General features: G+C 40.6%; 1 protein-coding gene across 1 annotated transcript in view; it reads right to left on the bottom strand.

Annotated features, from left to right (window-relative positions):
* LOC121876069 overlaps positions 1-21,990 on the bottom strand; it is a 22,507-nt gene extending 517 nt beyond the window's left edge. Inside the window, exons 1-6 of the mRNA XM_042380974.1 lie at positions 21,871-21,990; positions 7,167-7,254; positions 6,646-6,694; positions 6,096-6,178; positions 5,055-5,234; positions 1-2,945 (exon numbers count right to left, since the gene is read on the bottom strand). The exon at positions 1-2,945 is cut by the window's left edge and continues 517 nt beyond it. Coding sequence (XP_042236908.1) covers positions 2,919-2,945; positions 5,055-5,234; positions 6,096-6,178; positions 6,646-6,694; positions 7,167-7,253 — 426 coding nt within the window. The 5' untranslated portion in view covers position 7,254; positions 21,871-21,990 and the 3' untranslated portion in view covers positions 1-2,918. The remainder of the gene's footprint in view (positions 2,946-5,054; positions 5,235-6,095; positions 6,179-6,645; positions 6,695-7,166; positions 7,255-21,870) is intronic.
* Between the last annotated feature and the right edge of the window lie 314 nt (positions 21,991-22,304).

The raw sequence follows: 22,304 nt of genomic DNA, 5'->3' as shown, positions 1-22,304 counted from the left end.
AATCCTACCCACACCTTCAGGTGTTGCTGATATGGCGAGCAGGTGTTCCAACTTATGATGATGCTCTGGGAATCATATCAAAACACTTCATCTATCATCTCAAATTGTAGCGACAGAAAATCTAACGATACTTTTGACACTTTTTTGGGGGGACTGTACTTTAAGACTCCACATATACACTTAAAATTACACACAGTCTTTCTCTATCTTACTTTAACATCCAGATGGGCCAACATGCAACTCCCTTCACTACAGACACCAAAATTGAATGCAGTAAACAGGAACAAATAATATTTCCAGTCTTAAATCCCAAACATGGGTCTAATTAGTAAGAATTATACCCTAGCGTGCAGTTTTAGAGAGCAAACTGTAGAGAGCCAGTGTCACAAACAACACTACTTTGTATTTTCTGTTGGTTGTGATTGAACGGAGACTGTCCCAAATGAAATGAGTTGTGGATTATAATGAGAGGGTAGATTGCTATATTATCCACGTGCAAAAGATTGACCGATACAAAATTTGATGTTGAACACGATCTCTGCCAACCTTACCTTTCCCTCTCACGTCCTGAAGCCAGAGAACCTTCACTCGACCTCAAATCTCCCCTCAATCCTTTCATAATTTCACGAGCAGTTAGTCCCAAACATATTATTTCCTTTAACGCGTATTGTGATAAGACATAGAGCATGTCAAACGTTTTGAATGAAGACCAACCAAATAAACACTATCACACACACACACATACACACACTGGTGGGGTCACACAATAACTACGTGAATAACTTCAGAAGAAAAGTGTTTTGCTAAGCGACACCTATGAATTTGAAGTCTGCTGTTAATAAGACGTTTTCATGCAAAATAGTCCATGAAACATACGACCACTTTTAATATATTACATGACTTGGACAGGTGTGACGTCACTCAAAACCACGACTGAGAAGTATGCTGTCTGATATAAGGCCTTTAAGTTCTGACTGATTATGTAGGTTTAGTTACCAGTCACAGCATATACTAATAGAATTGTCTGAATTATGAATAATCATCAGCCTCCAAGGAACAGCAGTGTATGTGAAGGATCATTGCAGGTGTACAGCAGATATAAAGCTTTTTGTGGAAGGGAGCTAACGAAACGTGTCTTTTATACCAGTAATTAATATTGAATAAATGACAAAGTGAAGGGAAAATGTGTGTAAGCATTTCCTTTACATCTGGCCAACCTGCCATGCCATCAGTGAGGAAAGAATCGAAAATTGTTGCAAAATTGATCCAGTGGCATCACTACAAGAGAGTCCGGAGGGGGATATACTGGTGAACATAAGCGATGGTGTGTGTGTGTGTGTGTGTCAGTGATTCCTCAAGTGTAAAAAACGTCCATATGTAAAGTTAATACAACATTATTATTGTAGAGTTTTAATTATTATTGTAGAGTATTATGTATGAATTGTGATGGTATATATTGTATAATTCCCACAAGAAAGATTTTATTCTGTAATGTTGCTCAAACAACATGTTGACTTCTAACTACAGTATAGAGAAACAATTTTACCTGATTTAAAATTACTATGGATGTCAATAGGTGTTGATGTGGTTCGTTTGATGACCTCAAGCTTCAGAGGTAAGAGTCCTTGACACTGTTTCCACAAGTTTTAAAAAGGCTTAAAGCTAAACCATTAACTAGGCTATAATTATCTTTAAGTTTTTACCCATTTTATGGAACGTACAAAAATAACACTGAATAAAATATGGGACTGGCAGTGACCTTTAAGTGATTCACTCAAACTTATTTTACTGAACACAATGGTTGATGCTAGATCTTAGATCATAAAGCCTAAATACCGATAACAACGTAAAATGTTCGTTGGATGTCATGGATATTCACTGTTTTATATGTACTTTACTTAACACCGGAATATTTCAAACCAATGCGAAGAAGAAATTCCAAGAATTTCAGTGGCATTTAGATATTAAAGGTTATACTGTACAGTCAATGCACATTTGATAACTTAATATCTCTTACCCAAATATTGATGTGTGTATGTCTTACACATAGTAATGTTACAAAAAATAATGATTATAATCTAATATCTTATGTTATTCTTAAAAACATATTTATAATATAGATGATACTTGTCAGGCCAGGCCACTAAGAGAGCTCAGGCTTTCAATTGGCTCAGCCACGTCACTATTGTTATTATTGTCCACTCTGTATCTGTATTTGTCTGGTTAAATAAACCGTTCCAATATCAATAATATCAGTAAGTCTCCTCAAGGTGAAACACACTGTACCGTAAGCCCTCTATTCACACCAGTTCTCTTCCTAATGTGCTGCAAACTTTGAAAAAAAAAATTAAATGCATCCTCCATTCTATATAAATTACTAAATATTTATTGTACATGACTTATGAAAAACATGAACCCAATTAAAATAAAAATAAAATAAAATTAGAAACATTAATTTCTGCTTCGCTGTTTCTTGTGTTTATCTTCCATGTACTGTACAGTGTTTGTATATTGTATCAGTAGTGTGTAGGATTTAATAACTTATAACAAATTTTAATTTTCTGTAAAACGTAAGGTTTTGGAACATGGTATAGTACTGTACAAATGCTGTACCATATTTTAGAGAAGAGGTTTTAAGTTTGATTCACACAAATTCAGTAAATTAAGATTATCAAGAACGTAACCCACGTATAAATTGGGGATTTATTGTACAGTAATTTTATCACAAATAACCAGTACATACTGTAGTGAGGCAGGACACAGTTTATTTAACCTTAATCATGCTTAAATGTTAGATAACATTCTAGACACTTCCAATTGGACTTCAACAACTTGTTTTCATTTCTCTCTTAACATGAAAATGAGAGTACAGTACAATCCTTCCATTGGTATTCTCTTTTTTGAGGATGTAAAGAGAATTATGCCACGGTGGGTGTTGCTCCCAACTGGAATGGAAAAGTTAAGAGATTAATTTATTTCCTACATACACCCAGCTAACTACACACATGCATACAGATGTATATGAGATTACTGGTGAAAACTTGATATATCAAACTAATATTGGAATACTGTATTGTACTATAAGCTTTTGGACATTATTTGGAAGGTGCCAAATGGAGCTTTGAGAGCCTCATTTCCCCTCCTACTATTGAGAAGTCGAGTATCCGCCAGGAATCAGAGAATTATGTCACTGGGAGTATATACAGTACAACAATATGTATTTGTAATTTTATAGAATATTACAAACTTCCTTTGTATTTATCAATTATTCCTAAAACAGGTTTACATGGAACATATTTCTGTCTTAAAAGCAGAGTAACTCGCATCGGATCTGTTTGTTTCCGTCCATTATCCAGGTGCCTCGGATAATCAGGTTTTATTGAAGCACAAGGAAGATACAAATCTCATATCCTCTTTATTGATAAAATGAATTTGTGTTCATTTTCTAATTCATAAATATTTTATTCTATACAGTTTCTTGATCAGATTCTAATTCATGAATATTTTATTCTATACAGTTTCTTGATCAGAGTTTACAATAGGATCGGTGTACTGAACAAGATAGTCTTTCTCTAGCACAACTGTACACAATTTCAAGACTCGATTTTATAACAAATATTCCATCCAGATGTACAGTACTAAGCTTTATAAAATTTGACATCTTGATTACAGATTTGTCATAGAAATATGAATCTACTTGCTTTATTTCTAAATTATATTAATGAGTTAAGGCTTCTTCCATTACTAGTTGATTATTGATAGAGTTGTTTTTCTGTAATTGGAATCTTTTCCCTAATGGGGAAATCATAGTGACCGAATAATAGAAAAAGCCAAACAATTGAGTAACGACCACACGATTTTCCCAGCCTTGACTAATTTATGTCACCTGCTCCATCTCGGGCTGCCCATGGTAGACATAATTACTTGCTGATGACACACACTACACATTATAAAGAAATGTATGTTTGTCATAAATCTTAAGAGACAAGACATCAACCGAATTCACAGATTACAAACTAAATTAAGAAATATCACTCTACGGGCAAATGTTAGTACATAAGAACCTAAGAATGGAGGAAACTGCAGCTGGCCTATTGGCCCATACCGAGCAGTCCCGTTTACACCCAACCCCTATCGCTCATATATCCATCCAACCTATATTTGAAGCTATCCAGCGTATTCGAGTTAATGATGATTTTTGGTAACTTGTTCCACTCATCCACTACTATATTTCCAAACAAATGTTTACTTATCTCGCGCCTAAATCTAAATTTGTCTAATTTAAAACCATTGCTACGAATTCGCTAATGGTTGGATAGTTTGAGTACCTTTGTTATATCACTTTTGTTTAGCCCTGACTTCCATTTATACACCTAGATCATATCGCCCCTCACTCTACGTCTCTCGAGGGAGTTCAAATTAAGATGCTTTAACCTGTCTCTGTACTCAAGGTTCCTAATGCCCGGTATTAGTCTTGTCATTCTCCTCTGAATTCTTTCTCGGGATTCTGTATCCATTCTGTAGTACTTTGACCAGAACTGAACTGCGTAATCCAAGTGAGGTCTCACAAGCGCAAGATATAGTTTAAGGATAACCTCGCAAGTCTTGTAACTAACACTTCTTTGTATGAACCCAAGTACTTTGTTCGCCTTGTTTTGAGCAAATACACATTGTTGACTTGGTTTAAGATTCCTACTTATCATTACTCCTAAATCTTTCTCACAGTAGTAGACAGAACAGGCTGTAAAAAGAAAAGACCACAAATAAACTAAAGATAGGAAAATGCCTAGAAATTTGGTGGTATTCACTGGACAGCAATTCTTAAGTTGGGAAAATATGGAGGTGTACAGTTTAGGAGTGGCCTTCATCCATATATGGATTGATGACAGCTGATGCTTATATAATATAAATAAATAAATAAATATATATATATATATATATATATATATATATATATATATATATATATATATATATATATATATATCAAAGTTTAAATAAGTGTATATTCTTACATTAAGTACAGTACAATACTTAAAAATATTTATACTTACAGAAAGGGCGTAGGAGCGTACTACCAGAATGCAGTATATAATCACACCCACTACAATGAAGACAGTGATTGCATATGCGATATTGAGTGAGACGATAATGGTAACGACAGCCAAGATGCTGTACAGAACCACGCAGATAATCGAGACCCAGACCCACAGCATCACAAACGAGCGTCGTTCCTGTGAGTTAAAATACAGTATATATATTTAGATAGTCATTTCAACAAATTCTTTATGAAACTGAGTTGAACCTAATGTGAATTACTGTTCAGTCCCCCCAAAAGTACAGTATCTTTATTTTTTCCGTCTCTATAATTTCAAACCCCGGATGAAATGTTTTAGTATATTCTCCAGTGCATCGTCATATGTTAGTATGCCTGCGCCCCATATCGGTAGCAGTATTCAAATATACAAAACAATGTATTTATGAAATATCTACAGGAATAAAACTTAAATTACTGGTCATTTTGAAATCTGGCAATTCTCTCTGCATGAAGGTGTTTCCAGATAATTTGACCCACGTAGTAGGTAATGGTGTATACCAGTACCATTGTGGTCTTCTGTACCCAACTGTTCCAAAACTAGTGGACGAACACTGTTCATAAAACCACGACCACATTAAACCTATGGGTAACGATATATATTTTTTTCGGGGGGGAGGGGGACGGGAGGTACATATACTTAATCTATCACTGCGTTCCTTTTTACATAAACAATTACTTTAAACACATATTTAGTTGTCTAAATACTTGTGTTCAAGACAAACTAATACTCTACAATACATACCTAATATTAAAAGAAGTTATCTTTGATTAACATTAATATAAAAATTTAAGATACACGCTCTGTAAAATATAAAATACATGCAATAACTAAATCACATGAGAAAGAGAGTGAGAGCAAGTATGTGGGCAGAGTAGGCTACTGATTGACAGTATTACATTGAAGCTTAAGGTTTTCACATGTTTCTCCCACTTAACAAAATGACAAAATGTCTACAGAAATTAATCATTAAAGGAGATGAAGTTTTAATACAAGTACCTGTTTGACTCCTTGGATGAGGAGGATGTTCACGATCAAGTGAATGATGCTCACTGCCATAGTTATCCATCCATCAGCGAATCCTGAAAGTATAAAGAAATATACATCGGTGAATTAGGCCTTTGTTAAATGCTGCCGTTAATTCACATATCTTAATCTGGTTATCCCTCAACTATCATTATCAATCCACCTTAACATCCACGCTTGTTTGTCTGCTTTACATTATCCTTCCATCCACTTTCCGTCACCCATCTGCCATAAAACATAATTAATATAATCAGGTGTAAATGAAATGTTATTTAATTGGCACAGTCACTAGTGGGAACCCATCTGTGGACAATGGCTATACCTGAGGGTAATATCAAGTGGTGTAGCTACAATGAGTCTTATAAGGTCCTTGGTTACTTTCTATATTAATGTATTTTACTCCCATTATTTTCAATGTCATCTTGTTTAAAAATTATACAATTCTTTCATTTACGAATTTATGTTTGCATTAACAAGTTATTTAATTTCTAAAAAGAAGTGAATAAGAGAGTACAGTACTTACCCTTCACACCTAAGTAGATGCCACTGATGATATTCAGGATACAACCAATCTAAAGCGAAAATGCCAGTGATTATATATTTATATAAATAAAATACATTTACCGGGTATATTATAAATATACAACTTTCTATACAATACTACTACTACTACTGCTACTACTGCTACTACTACTACTACTACTACTACTACTACTAATAATAATAATAATAATAATAATAATAATAATAATAATAATAATGCTATTACTACTACTACTACTACTACTAATAATAATAATAATAATAACAATAATTATAATAATAATAATAATAATAATAATAATAATAATAATAATAATAATAATAATAATAATAATAATAATAATAATAATAATTATAATAATAATAATAATATCGTAAATATGAAGATCTACAAACTAAATATTTTTCACTTTTACAACAGTTAACGGGGAGTGGTGGTTAAACACGGTCTTAGTACAAGTGTAGAGGTGATACTGGTAGAGTATAATGCTCGCTACTCACCACACCTAGTATACCAATTGCGAGGGTGCCGCTCCTCAGGCTACAGCCGCAGCAGGAGGCACTCAGTACGCACTTGTGTTCATTCATCCTGTCAACACAAAAGAGAATTAGTTTCATTCATAATCACCAAAAGTTGTAGTTAATGCAATATTCTTTGTTCGGTCTTATAATGTATGTCTAGTTGGATATAGTCCATTGTACACCCACTAAAAAATTATTCGGCACCTGTGTCATATTGTGTCACGCCGTAGGGGTGTCGAATAATTTTTAAGTGGGTGTACATGTATGTATAGTGCATGTATACATATATGTGTGTGTGTGTGTGTGTGTGTGTGTGTACAAGTACCCTGTATCATGTACACCCACTAAAAAATTATTCGGCACCCTTACAGCGTGATACAATATCACACGGGTGCGAATAATTTTTTAGTGGGTGTACAATGTACATACTCCGTGTGTAATTATCTGTGTACGGCAGGAGAGGTTCTTATAAATCTGGAAAAAAGAGCAGAATGAGCATCGCACTTGAGTTTGAAATACAACCTAAGGTCATTCTACAGTAGAAGAGGCACACCATGAAAGCATATTTTTTTTTCTTCAGCATTTCAACGCAATAGTCAACTTCTGTTCAGTGAAGCAGTTCAGAGCACTAGCGATACAGTTGGTCTGGATCAATGCTGTGTCAGTACATGATGCACGACCCATGGTCCCGGGGAAACACGGCCTTCACCATCCTTCTAACAAAAATAGCCCCGTGTGCCTGTGTTTCGGGCAACCCAAATAAATATGTCATTGACTCAATGACATATTTATTGTGACTCAATGATATTGAGTCACAATTGCATCCAGATTCATCGAAACATAACAATCAGACATTATATGTGTCGGTACATGATGGTTAGAATGTCTTTAAAATTAGTTTGAGGTCAGTCGAGCAAAACTGTAGATCTGATTTTGTTAAACTGTAAAAAAATTTCGAGACGAACATAAAAGAGACGAACGGGCAAAAGTAACAATATAAATCCTCTTTTTGGTGGCTGAAAAAAGAACGTCTTACAGCTTCGTGGCGCTCAGATGTTTATTCGTCAACTTTTCATTCTAATTGGAAAGAAAACAGAGCATCCATCTTGTTTGAAGATGTCCACAATGCCTTCTCGAAATTTCTTTAGAATTTAACAAAAATAAAATCATCATTTTTTATCTCTAGTTAGGAAAAATATAACATATACTAAGACAATTTGGACCTAGAAGAATTGCCAGTCTTGAGTCAGTGGTAAGGCAGACAGCCTCTGTGTTAAGCTTGTTTAATCCCCCGAAGACTATGTTTATATCTTATAAAGACCTCTGTGCATTATGAACAGCTTGTACAGACTTCTACTGTATATACGAGTATAATGTGTGTCGAAGCAGCTTGTTAATACGTCTGTGCATAAAGCGTATATATGTAGCTATGTAAAGATCTCCTTGCACCATATGAATGTGTAGTTATGTAAAGACCTACTGTACGTACTGTACATTGTGTAAATGTGTAGCTATGTTAAGATTTTTTTGCATTACAAGTACATGCAAAGCTATGTAAAGACCTCAGCATATAAAGTATGTATACAGTATATAATTACATTACAAAACAAGATGCAGGTTGTTACTGAGACACAACTGTTTAAAATAATTTAATTTTGTATTCACGTCGAAAGTTAAAAGGCGCATTATAAATCCATCCTAAAATTGAGTGTGACAGGACTTTGATGGCGAAATGCCCCTAGGCCAATTACTCATCATAATATATGTATGAATATGCGTAGCCTGTGTCCAACTCTTGGTCACTGACGCAAAAGTACACATTAATGTTCGATTTACCAAACTGAATCGTTGTTATTAATTATAACTGTCTGCCGACCTTGGTGGTCGTCGTCAGCGAGATGAAAGATTGATTGAGTGATATGTTTTTTGAGAAAAAAACAAACATCTCAAAGGGATGAAATGATGTACAGTAAATCATCCCCACCCCAGTCCAGGAATGTCCTTCTTAGGACTCACATAAATCCCTAATACAGATATATCTCATATAATCAATTATAGTACATACTGTATAGTTATATTCTAGATGCAAAATTTCTATATTTATTTAATATTTCATCTGTTTTTCTATTTTTAAACATCCATTCTATTTGCTTGGAGACATTCCAGTATTCCAGTATATAATGTAGCAGGGTATGGGATCTGGATGTTCTACAAACTCTACATTCTTTATCCTGTTCACTTCTCTTAGCTCTTTCCTCCTGCTCCTATCTTTCCCATATGTAAAATTTGTGTTCATGAGAACATGGTGGTAATGTTTCATTGTTTCACTTTTCTCAAAAGAGTTAAATGAAAGGTGAGGCAGCAGGCTCTGGGCTATTAATTTCACATGCTCTGATTAAATCCAGAACATAGAGTTGCAAGTATTTTAAATTCAGTTTTTGGTGAATGGTGTAATTAAGAGAAATATGCTCAAAATAACAGTGGTAAGGGTATTAACTCGGTGTCCAAATATTATTCTGGGCAGCTGGGCGAGTTTGGTGATTATAATACATACATTCTCGGGGATTACGTTGATGATAAAGTGCCTCACTGCGCTGCAACAGCTCAGATCTTTAGGCGCCAATACTACATTATTAATATATACTGCATTAACTAAACATACTCATAAAGTTAACATAGAATTTCGTGCTACTATGTAACTATAGTAGGTTAGGTTAGGTTAATGGACACTACAGTGTAAATATCCCGGTAGACCAACTCCAACTTGGTAAACCGCATACTCCCCTGTACTAATACCATAGAGTAAAGTAGCACCGAATTTCTTATCTATATAAATGTCAGTGCCTTATGCAAAAATTCATCTACGTTCAAAATGTGTGATACCCTGAGAATAAAACTCACTAAAAGTGCCGTGGACGCAAGCTGCACCACAAGAGCCCTACATACTACATACGCCATCCGCTTATTATCACACAGCTCTAATGCTAGTGGACAACACAAGCTTTTCATTGTAGTGCGCTGCTGCCTCACAGAACGCAGGCTGTTGCCCTCAATCCTTCTACACTGTGCCCTCAGTTACGTGGCTCCTCCCACCTTTAAATAATTTTTGTGTACACTTCTCCATTGCACCGCCTCTACCTTTCCTTATGTTTGTCTCTCTAAATCACTAGAGTTTTCATCTCTAAAACATTCAGCAAAACTTATTACAAACTTGTTTAATTGCTTTCCAGTGTATAAATTTCGTTCAGTAGCCGTAGTTAAAGCGTGTAAGTTGAGCACTTTCCTTTTGAATGTAACGTATTTCCCAGTGTGTTTTGAGAGCGTGTTTTCAAATTTGAAAATCTCTTTCGGTAAACGTTGAGTAAAACTTGTAGCTACTCTCACGTTTTTAGTGACCGCCTAAACGGAATATGATACATCATGTATCATATTCCCTTTAGGGATCCTGTTCAGCCCATCCCTGCTTACTGCTCCTCGCGCCTCTAAGTCTATCAATTAACATGATTACTGATATATCCATACAAGTTTACGCAAACTAAATGTACTTTCACTTCAAACATTCCCTGTTAATGATTATCTATGGTGTAGGAGAGAACCAGTGGCGATGGTGTTTATTGTAGGAGAAAACCAGTGGTGATGGTGTTTGTTGTAGGAGAAAACCAGTGGTGAAGGTGTTTATTGTAGGAGAGAACCAGTGGTGATGGTGTTTGTTGAAGGAGAAAACCAGTGGTGTGGGTGGTGTAGAGTGTGTGTGTGTGTTTCGGCTCCAAACAACTTCTCAAGTATTGTACTAAAGGCGTTTATTGTAAGGCGTTTTCGATGCACGGATTAGCTAATGCGTTAGCTATTCTGTATGCGCAGACGCTGCTTTTGACTTGTGCGCATAACACATTCAGAGGGAAAAGCTAATACCTCGATCAGTGCATAGGTGTGTTAATAATAATAATAATAATAATAATAATAATAATTAACGGTTCATTGAAAGCGCTTGGCAGCCAGAAGGCTGAAAATATACAGTTACATATCTGGGGAATGGGTTTCGAATTACAAATAATGTACAAATAACATAAGTGATATAAATAAGATATATAATAACTAGATGGGGAAAAGTTCAAACTACAGGGCATTTCAACATAGTGACGGTGCAAGAAGTAGTATTTACTGGGAGTGAATACACTGGTTTATTACAAGTTATTGATAATTTTTACAATGGTTGGGACTGGGCTGTTCTTATAGCGATCAGTTCGTGCACGTATGGGCTGGATGGGGTTGTGGTGTCGAACAGCTTTTCTCGGGCTAGGGATCTCAGGTGGTAGTAGGAGCCGGTGTCAAGGATGGTATAGAAGCTTCTTACCAAATTTGCAGATGAGGTCGTGGTGATGGTCAGTGAGAGTCGAAAGGGTCAGTGTGTTGAGCACTTCTTGATATGTGGAGTAGGAAGGGGAGAGAATGATCTTGCATGCCCTCTTTTGCACTTTTTCTAGGTGTTTACGTTGTGTGGCATTTAGGGAGGAAGACCAGGTGGGGGAGGCATAGGTGAGCTTGGGAAGTATGAATGTTGAGTAAACACTGAGGAGGTCGGGTGCAGGAACTCCGAGGGACTTGAGTCGGCGGAGGAGGTGGAGACGGAAACTGGAGGATTTGACAACTTCATTGACGTGTGGTTTCCAATTTAGTTTGTTGTCTATGGTGACGCCGAGGAGCTTCGTGGAATCTACATCCTGGAGTGTGTTCGGACCTAAAGTAATGAAAGGAGGTGGGACAATGTCGGAGGAGAGGTTGATGTGCATAACCATGCTCTTGGTATGGTTGATGGTGACATGGTTGTTGGTGGCCCAGTTTTGGAGACTGTTCAATAAATCCTGAAGGGCGGTATGGTCGGGAACAGAATTGTTGACGCTGATCCCAATGGTGGAGTCGTCGACATATTTCCAGCGAGCAGGGGTTTCTCTTAGGGCATCATTGACGAGCATAAGGAAGCAGAGTGATCCCATCATGGTGCCTTGGGGGACGCCGCAGGGGAGTGACTGAAAGGTGGAGACAGCCCCTCGGAAGCGTACAGCTTGGCGTCGGTTACTGAGGAAGTCTGTAGCCATGGTATAAGACTTCTCCGAAGCCCGAGGTCAATGGCTTTGTTGACGATTATATTGTGGTCGACTAGGTCGAATGCTTTAGTGAAATCAATGAAGGCGACAGCTACAGACGTTTTTCGTTTCTCGAGATGGCGGTATATGTAATCGAGAAAGCTGACAAGACAGTGAGTGGTGGAGGAAGTTTTCATATTGCCAAATTGCTGAGGGTCTACGACTCCTGCAATATCAGCATAAGCCCAGTCGAACACAAAACTTTCACAGATTAGGCTGGGTATTGGGGTGATTGCAATAGGTCGTAGCTGATTTAAGGATTGTGGGCTGGTTGACTTGGGCACTGGTGATACATAAGAGGTCTTCCAGTCAGCTGGGCATCTGGCTTGACTGAGAGAAGCATTGATGATGGAGTGTTGTGTTGGTGTACAGTAGGTGGTAGTGTATGTGTGTGTTGTGTTAGTGTTGGTGGTAGTGTATGGGTGTGTTGTGTTAGTGTTGGTGGTAGTGTATGGGTGTGTTGTGTGAGTGTTGGTGATAGTGTATGGGTGTGTTGTGTTAGTGTTGGTGGTAGTGTATGGGTGTGTTGTGTTAGTGTTGGTGGTAGTGTATGGGTGTGTTGTGTTAGTGTTGGTGGTAGTGTATGGGTGTGTTCTGTTAGTGTTGGTGGTAGTGTATGTGTGTGTTGTGTTGGTGTACAGTAGGTGGTAGTGTATGTGTGTGTTGTGTTAGTGTTGGTGGTAGTGTATGGGTGTGTTGTGTTAGTGTTGGTGGTAGTGTATGGGTGTGTTGTGTGAGTGTTGGTGATAGTGTATGGGTGTGTTGTGTTAGTGTTGGTGGTAGTGTATGGGTGTGTTGTGTTAGTGTTGGTGGTAGTGTATGGGTGTGTTGTGTTAGTGTTGGTGGTAGTGTATAGGTTTGTTGTGTTAGTGTTGGTGGTAGTGTATGGGTGTGTTGTGTTAGTGTTGGTGGTAGTGTATGGGTGTGTTGTGTTAGTGTTGGTGGTAGTGTATGGGTGTGTTCTGTTAGTCGTGCTGTGTATCTTGGAGGAATGATGTTTTACAGATATGTGGGTCTAACCAGTGTTAGTATAGGAGGAAACCGGTTTCCGGGAAACCTGTGATGTTTGATACAGTCACAGTGGATAACACACTTCTCACGTGTGTCTAGGGCAAGCAGGATTCGAATCCTTGACATAGTAGTGAGAGATGCGCATTACCGCTTGTACCGATGTGAGTGACATTAATAATATCGGAGGTGATGGTGATAGCGTGGTATTGGTTGATTGTGAAGATACATTGTAGAAAGTATAGTGTAACGCATCATGGTGTTGGGTAGGAGAGAAACGACTTAGGGTGGCAGGGTGAATGACCTTGGGCAAGTGTGGGCGGTTCCCTGCTCCACTCCATTTGAGGTCCCTCTGGTCGTGAAGCTATTTTGGGAGAGGTATATTTCCCTGTCTCTCGCACTCAAGCGTACTTTGTTGGTGTTTGTACGGATCAACAGCCAGATGATTTTACCTAAAGAATTAACCAATATCAAATTTGGTTTATAATTTAAGTGTTTTTGAATATTTTGCTTTAAAATTACCGCAATTTAAAGAACTCCTTTTGCGAGCTACTGATTTACCCAAGAGGAGGTTATTTTTGTCTGCCAGCCGTATGACCGTATTTGTATTATGTTATAGTAATATAATGTTTTCATGTAACTAAAGGAATGTCGTTACATTTAACATTTGTTTTAAGGCGGTTTTCTTAAGGCATTTTCGTGTGTATGATCATTTATTGTTCGTTAAGAAGTCCATAAAGAATTAGAATTAGTCAATGAATATCTTAGGATAATCGGAGTTAAATCAGGTTATTTTTGTATTATAGTTTCCGTCGACCAGTTATGGGCAAACAGTATCTCCAATTACGAGAAATATTCACCTTACGAACCTTTGTGATTTGTTTTAATTTCTTATGTTTATTTTTTCCTATAATAAGAGATATGAGAATGCTTGAACTGGTCCATTTAAGCACCAGTACATAATTGGTGTCAAAATATACCGTAATTATATACAATTATGTCTAGTTTAGGAATAAATCTAAACGCGCATTTATTTTCAACAACATAATGAGTAATTTCGAAAGGAAAACCGCTATACAACTTTTTTTGGTTGCAACAGTGATAAAGTAAACATAGCCTACGTGAGATGTGTTACTGAAGAATAGACATACTTAACAAGGCTCATCCTCAAAGGTTCAAACGTGACATTTTCAATAATTGAAGCCTCAACATTAAGATCGCTGCCACAATTTTTTCGAAATTACGCAGATTTTGCCACAATTGAAACTAGCCTGGAAAACTCCCCAAACAAATATAGAAGAGATACATGCGAATTCTGAAGCTGTGCAGCAAACTGTTAAAATAGCCAACCAAATGGCATACCCACAGGCTTCCACGCATATCTGCACCCGACGCGTCACGAACCATTTAGTGGAGAACATCACCCAGCAAAGCCGCCCCGTGGCACATATCGGTACGTACTGTAAGGATGTCTTTGTGTAATTGTCGAGTACTCATAACTGATTTACAGTATATCACCTCTCTAAGAATATGTGTAAGTCGGGATAAGTTTAGGCTGTACTGTCGTACTGGCCACTGTTCCATTTTTATTTTCTTCACCATTTGTCAACATATTAGCCAGGAAAGCGCTCAATAATTTCTCTGTTTCTCTCTGTTGGGAAGTACTGGGCAAATATAGGCCCTTAAATGTGCCTAAACACGTTCCAATGTTTGTCAAGCCTAAACGTTAAGGAACTCGCATTTATTGCTGGCAAGTTATTTTAAGAGTCGACCACTTTTATTCCAGAGCTAATTGCAAATGTTCAAGTCATTCTCATTAAGTGAGGTGCCCGAGTGCCGGTGTACTGTAGTAGCCCGAGAACACCCCCCCCCCCCACATTAAACACTCTGGACTGCTTTTTGGCTGTCCCAAAAGACAATAGTGTAGTATTTTGGGGCTAGGCCAAGAATACTCCCCTCGCTAGTCTGAAGTCACCCCCTTAGTGTGAAAACACTCCCAGTTTGCGGCGAAATACTCCCTTAAAAAAAATCCAATTCTACTCCAACCACATCACTTATGCCACACTTCCCTTCCACGCCACCCCTACCACACCTACTATTTACTACTTTGCTGTCACTCGGAATCGAGTATGACGATCATCCAGCTATGATACAATGAAATGAGTTATTAAGGATGTCACCTTTATTGGCGAATTCTAAGGTGACAAAAGAGGCCGATACGGGACCAGCAGGGTTGTTCACAAATGTTGCACGTGTGGAGGGCTATATCTAATGCAGGAGGGGTGGCAGCAGCCTCTTTCCGGTTTTAGCGACCATCTGCCTGGTTTGCAGCCGAGGTGTGGAGTAATCATCTTCCAGGTGAGGGATCGATTTGGCACTTTTTCAGGTTTGTCTTAAGACTATCTTTATAAATTTTTAGTTGCCCACCAACGTTACATTTACTATTCGTTAGGTGATTGTAAAGTAGCTGCTTTGGCAGTCTACTGTCGTCCATGCAGGTAACATGACCAGTCCAGAGGGGGTGTTCATGGAAAAGGGTAGCCTCTATGCTCCTACAGTTGGTATCAGCGAGAATACTGGCATTTGCTCTTTTGTCTTCCCAGCGAACTCGGAGGATGGAACGTAGACTGCGTTGGTGAAAGTTTTAAAGTGCCTTGAGGTGCCTCCTGTATGTGACCCATGTCTCGCTTTCATATAGCAGGGTGGGGAGGACCATTGCTGGATATTTGTGCAACTTTGTAGATAATTTCAGCTCCCTACAGCTGAAGACACAGGTTTGGAGTCTGCCAAATGCTTGAGATGCACATCTGTTCTGATGTTGAATTTCTTCATCGATGTTTGCGGTGGTGGACAGGTGGGAGCTGAGATATCGAAAGTGGGTAACATTAGAGAGGGTAGTACCATTAAGCTGGATGGATGGATGGTGGAGGTATGGCTGAACCAGGGGCAGGCAGAAAGAGAATCTGAATCTTACGTAGTTTCACTTCAAGGCCGAAGTGTGCATACGCATCTGAGTAGGTGTTCAGGATCTCCTGTAGGTCGCGTTCAGTGTGAGCGACAAGTGTGAGGTCGTCTGCATACTGAAGTTCAGTAATGGAAGCTGCCGACACCTTTGTTCCTGCCTGGAGTCGTATTATATTGAGAAGACCTTTCATCCGGTAATCGATGTCCATCCCGCCAGCTAAATTGGCACTGGTATGAGTAAGGAAGGCAGCCAAGAAAATGGAAGAAAGAATTGGTGTCACTACACATCCTTGTTTTACCCCCGCTTGGATGGGGAAGAACTCAGACTGGGTGTCATTGTGCAGGACACTGCCGTTCATGTCATTGTGGAGTTGCCTCACTTTGGTGGGCAGACAAAACGGCTGAGGATCCGTCAGAGGGCTTCCCTGTTGACCGAGTCGAAGGCCTTGGTTAGGTCGATGAAGGCCATGTACAGGTCACGATGCTGTTCTCTGCACTTTTCCTGTATCTGGCGGCAGCAAAGATCATGTCAGTGGTGCCACGTGATGGTCTAAATCCATATTGAGATTCTGGGAGAAAGGTTTCTGCCTTAGGAAGAAGTCTGTTTCGGAGGACTCGGGCGATAATCTTGCCAGCTACAGACAGCAGCGAGATCTCGCGGTAGTTGCCACAGTCTGACCAGTCTCCCTTGCTCTTATGAATAGTGATGTTGGAGGCATCTTCAGGAGCTTGGGGGATTTCCTCCTTTTCCCATATATTCTCCAGGAGAGAGTGGAGATGGCTGGTAAGCAGAGGTCCTCCTGCTTTATGCACCTTGGCTGGGATTCCATCAGGCCCTGATGCTTTGTTATTTTTCATCTCTTTGATGGCAATAGCTACCTCATCCAGGGATGGATGATAGCTGAGGTGAGGCAGCTCTGGATGCTGAAGGTCCTGCTGGGTAGTCAGGACATCCACATCGGTGTTTCGGTTGAGCATCAAATAGTAGTACTCTTTGCAGTGCTGAAGGATGCCTTCTTCATCTTTAATTAGGGAGTTACCGTCGGATGAGCAGAGGGGGGGCTGTGCCATGAGTGACTGAACCCATTAAATGTGCTATTGGAACTGAAAAATTTGTGCATTTTGTATTGATCCACAAGTTTTTGTGTTTTACATGCTTTATTTTTAAACCGGTAGTTCTTTAGATTGCTAAGTTCACGCTGGGCTGCTGCTTTCTTCCTGCAGAAGGTTTCAGCTTTGGTCCGAGACTGAGGGTTGTTCTGCCAGTCAATTAAAGCAGCACGTTTATCATCGACAAGTACACTGATTGCCGGTCATTTTCTTCAAACCAGTCCTGGTGTAATCTTTCGATTTGGCAAGGGTCTCTCTGCAATTTTTTGTTATGACAGTGTCGAAAATATCCCATTCGGAATGGGGATTTGGGTTGTTTGTTGTTGGGTTTTTTATCAACCCATGTTTGAACTGCTCTCTGAAAGCATGTGCTACAGCTCGGTCCTCGAGACAGTTAGTGTTAAAACCTCTTCTTGAGGCTTGCTGCCTCCACCGTTTTGGGGCGACGTGAAGTGAGAGCTTGGGTCTGACGAGCCGATGATCAATATCGCAGTGGTCTGAGCCATGCATGACTCAGGTGATGAGGGCATCTCGGCAATCTCTTTCTCTGACAATGATGTACTCAATGAGATGCCATTTTTTTGGATCGTGGGTGTTGCCACGAACCCTTGAACTTGTCAGCCTGCCTAAACAAGGCATTGGTGATAGTGAGGTTGTGTTCAGCACACTTGCTGAGGAGGAGTAGGCCAGTGGGATTACACTTGCCAAGTCCATTTCTCCTCATGATTTCCAGCCAAATGTCAGCATCTCTGCCATTGAAGTCACCTAAGAGCACAACCTTATCTTCTCTAGGGATAGAAGTTAGCACTCGGTCAAGGTCGGTGTAAAAGGCCTCCTTGATGTCATCCTCTGCAACCAGTGTTGGGACATATGCACTGATGCAAAAGGCATGACGTGAGTGGATAAGTGGGATTCAGAGCGTCATGAGGTGCTCGTTGATCCCAACAGGCCTTTCAGTTAGCCTATGTAGGATGCATTAGCGGATGGCAAACCCAACTCCATAAAGGCAGTTTCTCTCCGCAACAGGCTTACCCTTCCAGAAGAAAGTATAGCCAGACCATTGTTCTGTGAGTCGACCCTCGTCTGGGAGCCGGGACTTACTAATGGCTGCTATGCCGATGTTATACCTAGCCAGCTCTTTTGCCACAAGGGCGGTTCTTCTTTCAGGACGCTCATTTGTGCCAGTATCCAGAAGGGTCCTGACATTCCATGCAGCAACCATAAGAGGTTGTATAGTTTGATTTTGTTTGGATCAGTGATTATGATTGTTTTCGACTGCATAAAAATAACCTTACTGGGTGCGGTGGCTTAGTCAGGTTGGTTCTTTAGGCAGGCTATGTCTAGGGCACCATTTTTTATCCCCCTCACTAAGTGGGGTGAGCACAGTGGCTCCTCGAAAGGGCTGCTCAGTCGCATAGACAGGACCGGATTGCACTGCTGCCTAGATCCCAGTGGATAAACGACCATCTTATCTATGCTACCCATGTGCAGAGTTGTGACTAGAGACTCCCGGCAGTCATCTCTGTCAGTCCCTTTCTCCACTCGTCCGGGGGTAAATGGGTTTTGATGATAATGAGAAGTATGATGAGGTGGATGATGGCTGCACATGAGTTGATTTATGTGGTGAGGCAGGAGCTCAGGCTGCAGCCACACATCTTGGCTTTCCCTTTTCCTGATCCAGTGGCGCAAGTGTTGCAACGACTAAGGAGAGAGAAAGTTGCAATGGACTGCCGATAGCCCAGTTTGTTGGGTTTCGCCTTAGTAGCCTGTCCATCATGGGGCGTGGCACAGTTGTAGTTCAAGGAGGGGCGTGGTACAGTTTTAGTTCAAGGATGGGCGTCACACAGCTGTAGTTCAGGGAGGGGCGTGGCGCAGCTAAAGTTCAAGGAGGGGCGTGGCACAGCTGTAGTTCCAGGGGTGTGGCACATAGCTGTAGTTCGAGAGGCGTGGCTCATCTGTATTTCAAGGAGGGGTGCAAGGCACAGCTGTAGTTCAAGGAGGGGCATAACACAGTTGTAGTCTGGGCGAGGGGCATAACACAGTTGTAGTTCAAGGAGGGGCGTGACACAGTTGTAGGCTCAAGGAGGCGGCACAGTTGTAGTTCAAGGAGGGGCATAACATGCTAGAAGTTCAAGGAGGGGCGTGATGACAGTTGTAGTTCAAGGAGGCATAACACAAAGCCAGTTCATGAGGGCGGGCACAGTTGTAGTTCAAGGAGGGCATACAACACAGTTGTAGTTCAAGGAGGGCGTGGCACAGTTGTAGTTCAAGGAGGGCATAACACAGTTGTAGTTCAAGGAGGGGCGTGACACAGTTGTAGTTCAAGGAGGGGCGTGACACAGTTGTGGTCTGGCGAGGCATAACACAGCAGAAGTTCATGAGGGGCGTGACACAGTTGTAGTTCGGCGAAAGCGGCACAGCTGGGAAGTTCAAGCGAGGGGCGTGACATTAAAGAAGTTCAAGGAGGGGCATAACATGGTTGTAGTCTGGCGGAGGGCGCCTGGCCGCTGCTCAGTTCGCGGAGGGGCGTGGCCACAGTTCATGAGGGGCGGACACAGTTGTAGTTCAGGAGGGGCATAACAGTTAGAAGTTCAAGGAGGGCGTGGTACAGTTGTGTTCAAGGAGGGCGGCACAGTTGTGTTCAAGGAGGGCGTGGCACAGTTAGGTTCAAGGAGGGGCGTGGGCACAGTTGTAGTTCAAGGAGGGTGGCACAGTTGTAGTTCAAGGAGGGAAAGTGTACAGTTGTAGTTCAAGGAGGGGGCAACACAGCTAGAAGTTCAAGGAGGGGCGTGGCACAGTTGTAGTTCAAGGAGGGGCGTGACACAGTTGTAGTTCAACGAGGGGCGTGACACAGTTGTAGTTCAAGGAGGGGCGTGGCACAGTGCTGTAGTCTGGCTGGAGGGGCGGCGGGTACAGTTGTAGTTCAAGGAGGGGCATACCACAGCTGTAGCTCAAGGAGGGCACAACACAAAGCTGGGGGTTCAAGGAGGGCATAACACAGTTAGTTCAAGGAGGCATAACACAGCGTTGTAGTTCAAGGAGGGGCGTGGGGTACAGTTGTAGAGGTCAAGAGGGGCAAGGGTACACAGTTGTAGTTCAAGGAGGCATAACACAGTTGTAGTTCAAGGAGGGCATAACACAGTTGTAGTTCAAGGAGGGCGTGGCACAGTTGTAGTTCAAGGAGGGGCGGCAATAGTTGTAGTTCGCTGAGGGCGTGACACAGTTTGTAGTTCAGGAGGGGCGTGACACAGTTGTAGTTCAAGGAGGGGTGTGGCACAGTTGCAGTTCAATGAGGGGCGTGGCACAGTTGTAGTTCAAGGAGGGCCTGACACAGTTGTAGTTCAATGAGGGCGGGCACAGTTAGAAGTTCAAGGAGGGCGTGACATGCTGTAGTTCGGTGGAGGGTGACACAGTTGTAGTTCAAGGAGGGGCGTGGCAAGCCAGTTGCAAAGTTCAATGAGGGTGTGGCACAGTTGTAGTTGAAGGAGGGGCGTGACACAGTTGTAGTTCAAGGAGGGGCGTGACACAAAGCTGTAGTCTGGAGGAGGGGCGTAACACAGCTGTAGTGCAAGGAGGGGTGGGCACAGTTGTAAGTTCAAGGAGGGGCGTGGCACAGTTGTAGTCTGGCGAGGGTGGCACAGTTGTAGTTCGGCTGAGGGCGTGCGCAGCAACAGCCTGTAGTTCAAGGAGGTGCGTGGCACAGTTGTACTTCAAGGAGGGGCGTGACACAGCTGTAGTTCAAGGAGGGGCGTCACAGCTGTAGCTCAAGGGGGATCGTGGCACAGCTGTTGTTCAAGGAGGGGCGTGGCACAGCTTAGTTCAAAGAGAATAATTTGTGAATCCGTTTTGACAAAACTGCTAAGAAAATGTTTGAGATTGCCTTCTCACGTCAGCAGTTATTTTCATAAATTCAGTTTAAAATTCGAAGTCTATAAGAGTAAAACCGCTTCACTTTCACTCTCGGAGTGCAAAATCCCAAGAGTTTTTTAGCGTCTTGTCCTTTGGTGATAGTTATCAATTCTTCAGTGAATAATTGTCTTTACATTTATAAAATTCTTCACAAAAACTACTGTAAACAAGAATAATATTAATCTTTCACAGTTTTATATGTCCGATTTTAACAGAGAAAAAGTAGCGCTTCTCACTATTTGGTACTGCGAACAACTCTTCTGTAGTAGTTATAAACGTCTTCTTGAGTGAGTGATTGTCTTTACAGTAATTAAATTCTTCACAAGAAAATACACGAGAATTCGTTATCCACAATAATTGTTTGATTTTATTAGAGAAAAAGTTTTCACCGATGAGAAATTAAATTGGAAATTAAATATGGCCTCCTCAGAAATCACACTTTCTCCTCACAGATTCTTTGTACATTTGAAAATTCGAAGGCATTACCTTTCAGTATATCTAGTACGGATATTAATATTAAGAGTAAATAAAAACTGAAAAATTCTCACCTTAATGAGCTATCAATACAACTCAGAGAACCAAGAGTTTACAGACACTAACTCGAACTTCTTTTTCAAAACGACTGGTGCGGTGGCGTCGAGACTGGAGGCGATGAGCACCGCGGTGAGGCATAGTAGTGTAAAGTTATCGTACCGCTTGTTGCCGCCCTCGAGAAGTTTAGGATTAGCTTCGCAATTTTTAGCGGACAAGCAAACTTGATCGATTCTAGTTATATTCTTTACTTTGAATGATATCTCCCACCATCAATGCAAATAAGATTGCATATCTGCAATACCCTTCCAAAAACTATTTCCTGGCTATGAAACTTAATACAGTACTGTCTCTAGACTCGAGCAAAGGTCAGTCATCCTCCCAAACCGAAGTCTGGGTTGACGAACATAAGTCACGACTTAACTAAGTTTTGAGGAACGATGGATACAAC

The sequence above is a fragment of the Homarus americanus genome, unplaced genomic scaffold, assembly GCF_018991925.1.
Source record: "Homarus americanus isolate GMGI-L3 unplaced genomic scaffold, GMGI_Hamer_2.0 scaffold34921, whole genome shotgun sequence".
Classification (NCBI taxonomy): Eukaryota; Metazoa; Arthropoda; class Malacostraca; order Decapoda; family Nephropidae; genus Homarus; species Homarus americanus.
Note: the sequence above shows the minus strand (reverse complement) of the source record. Positions and strands in the feature narration are given on the sequence as shown.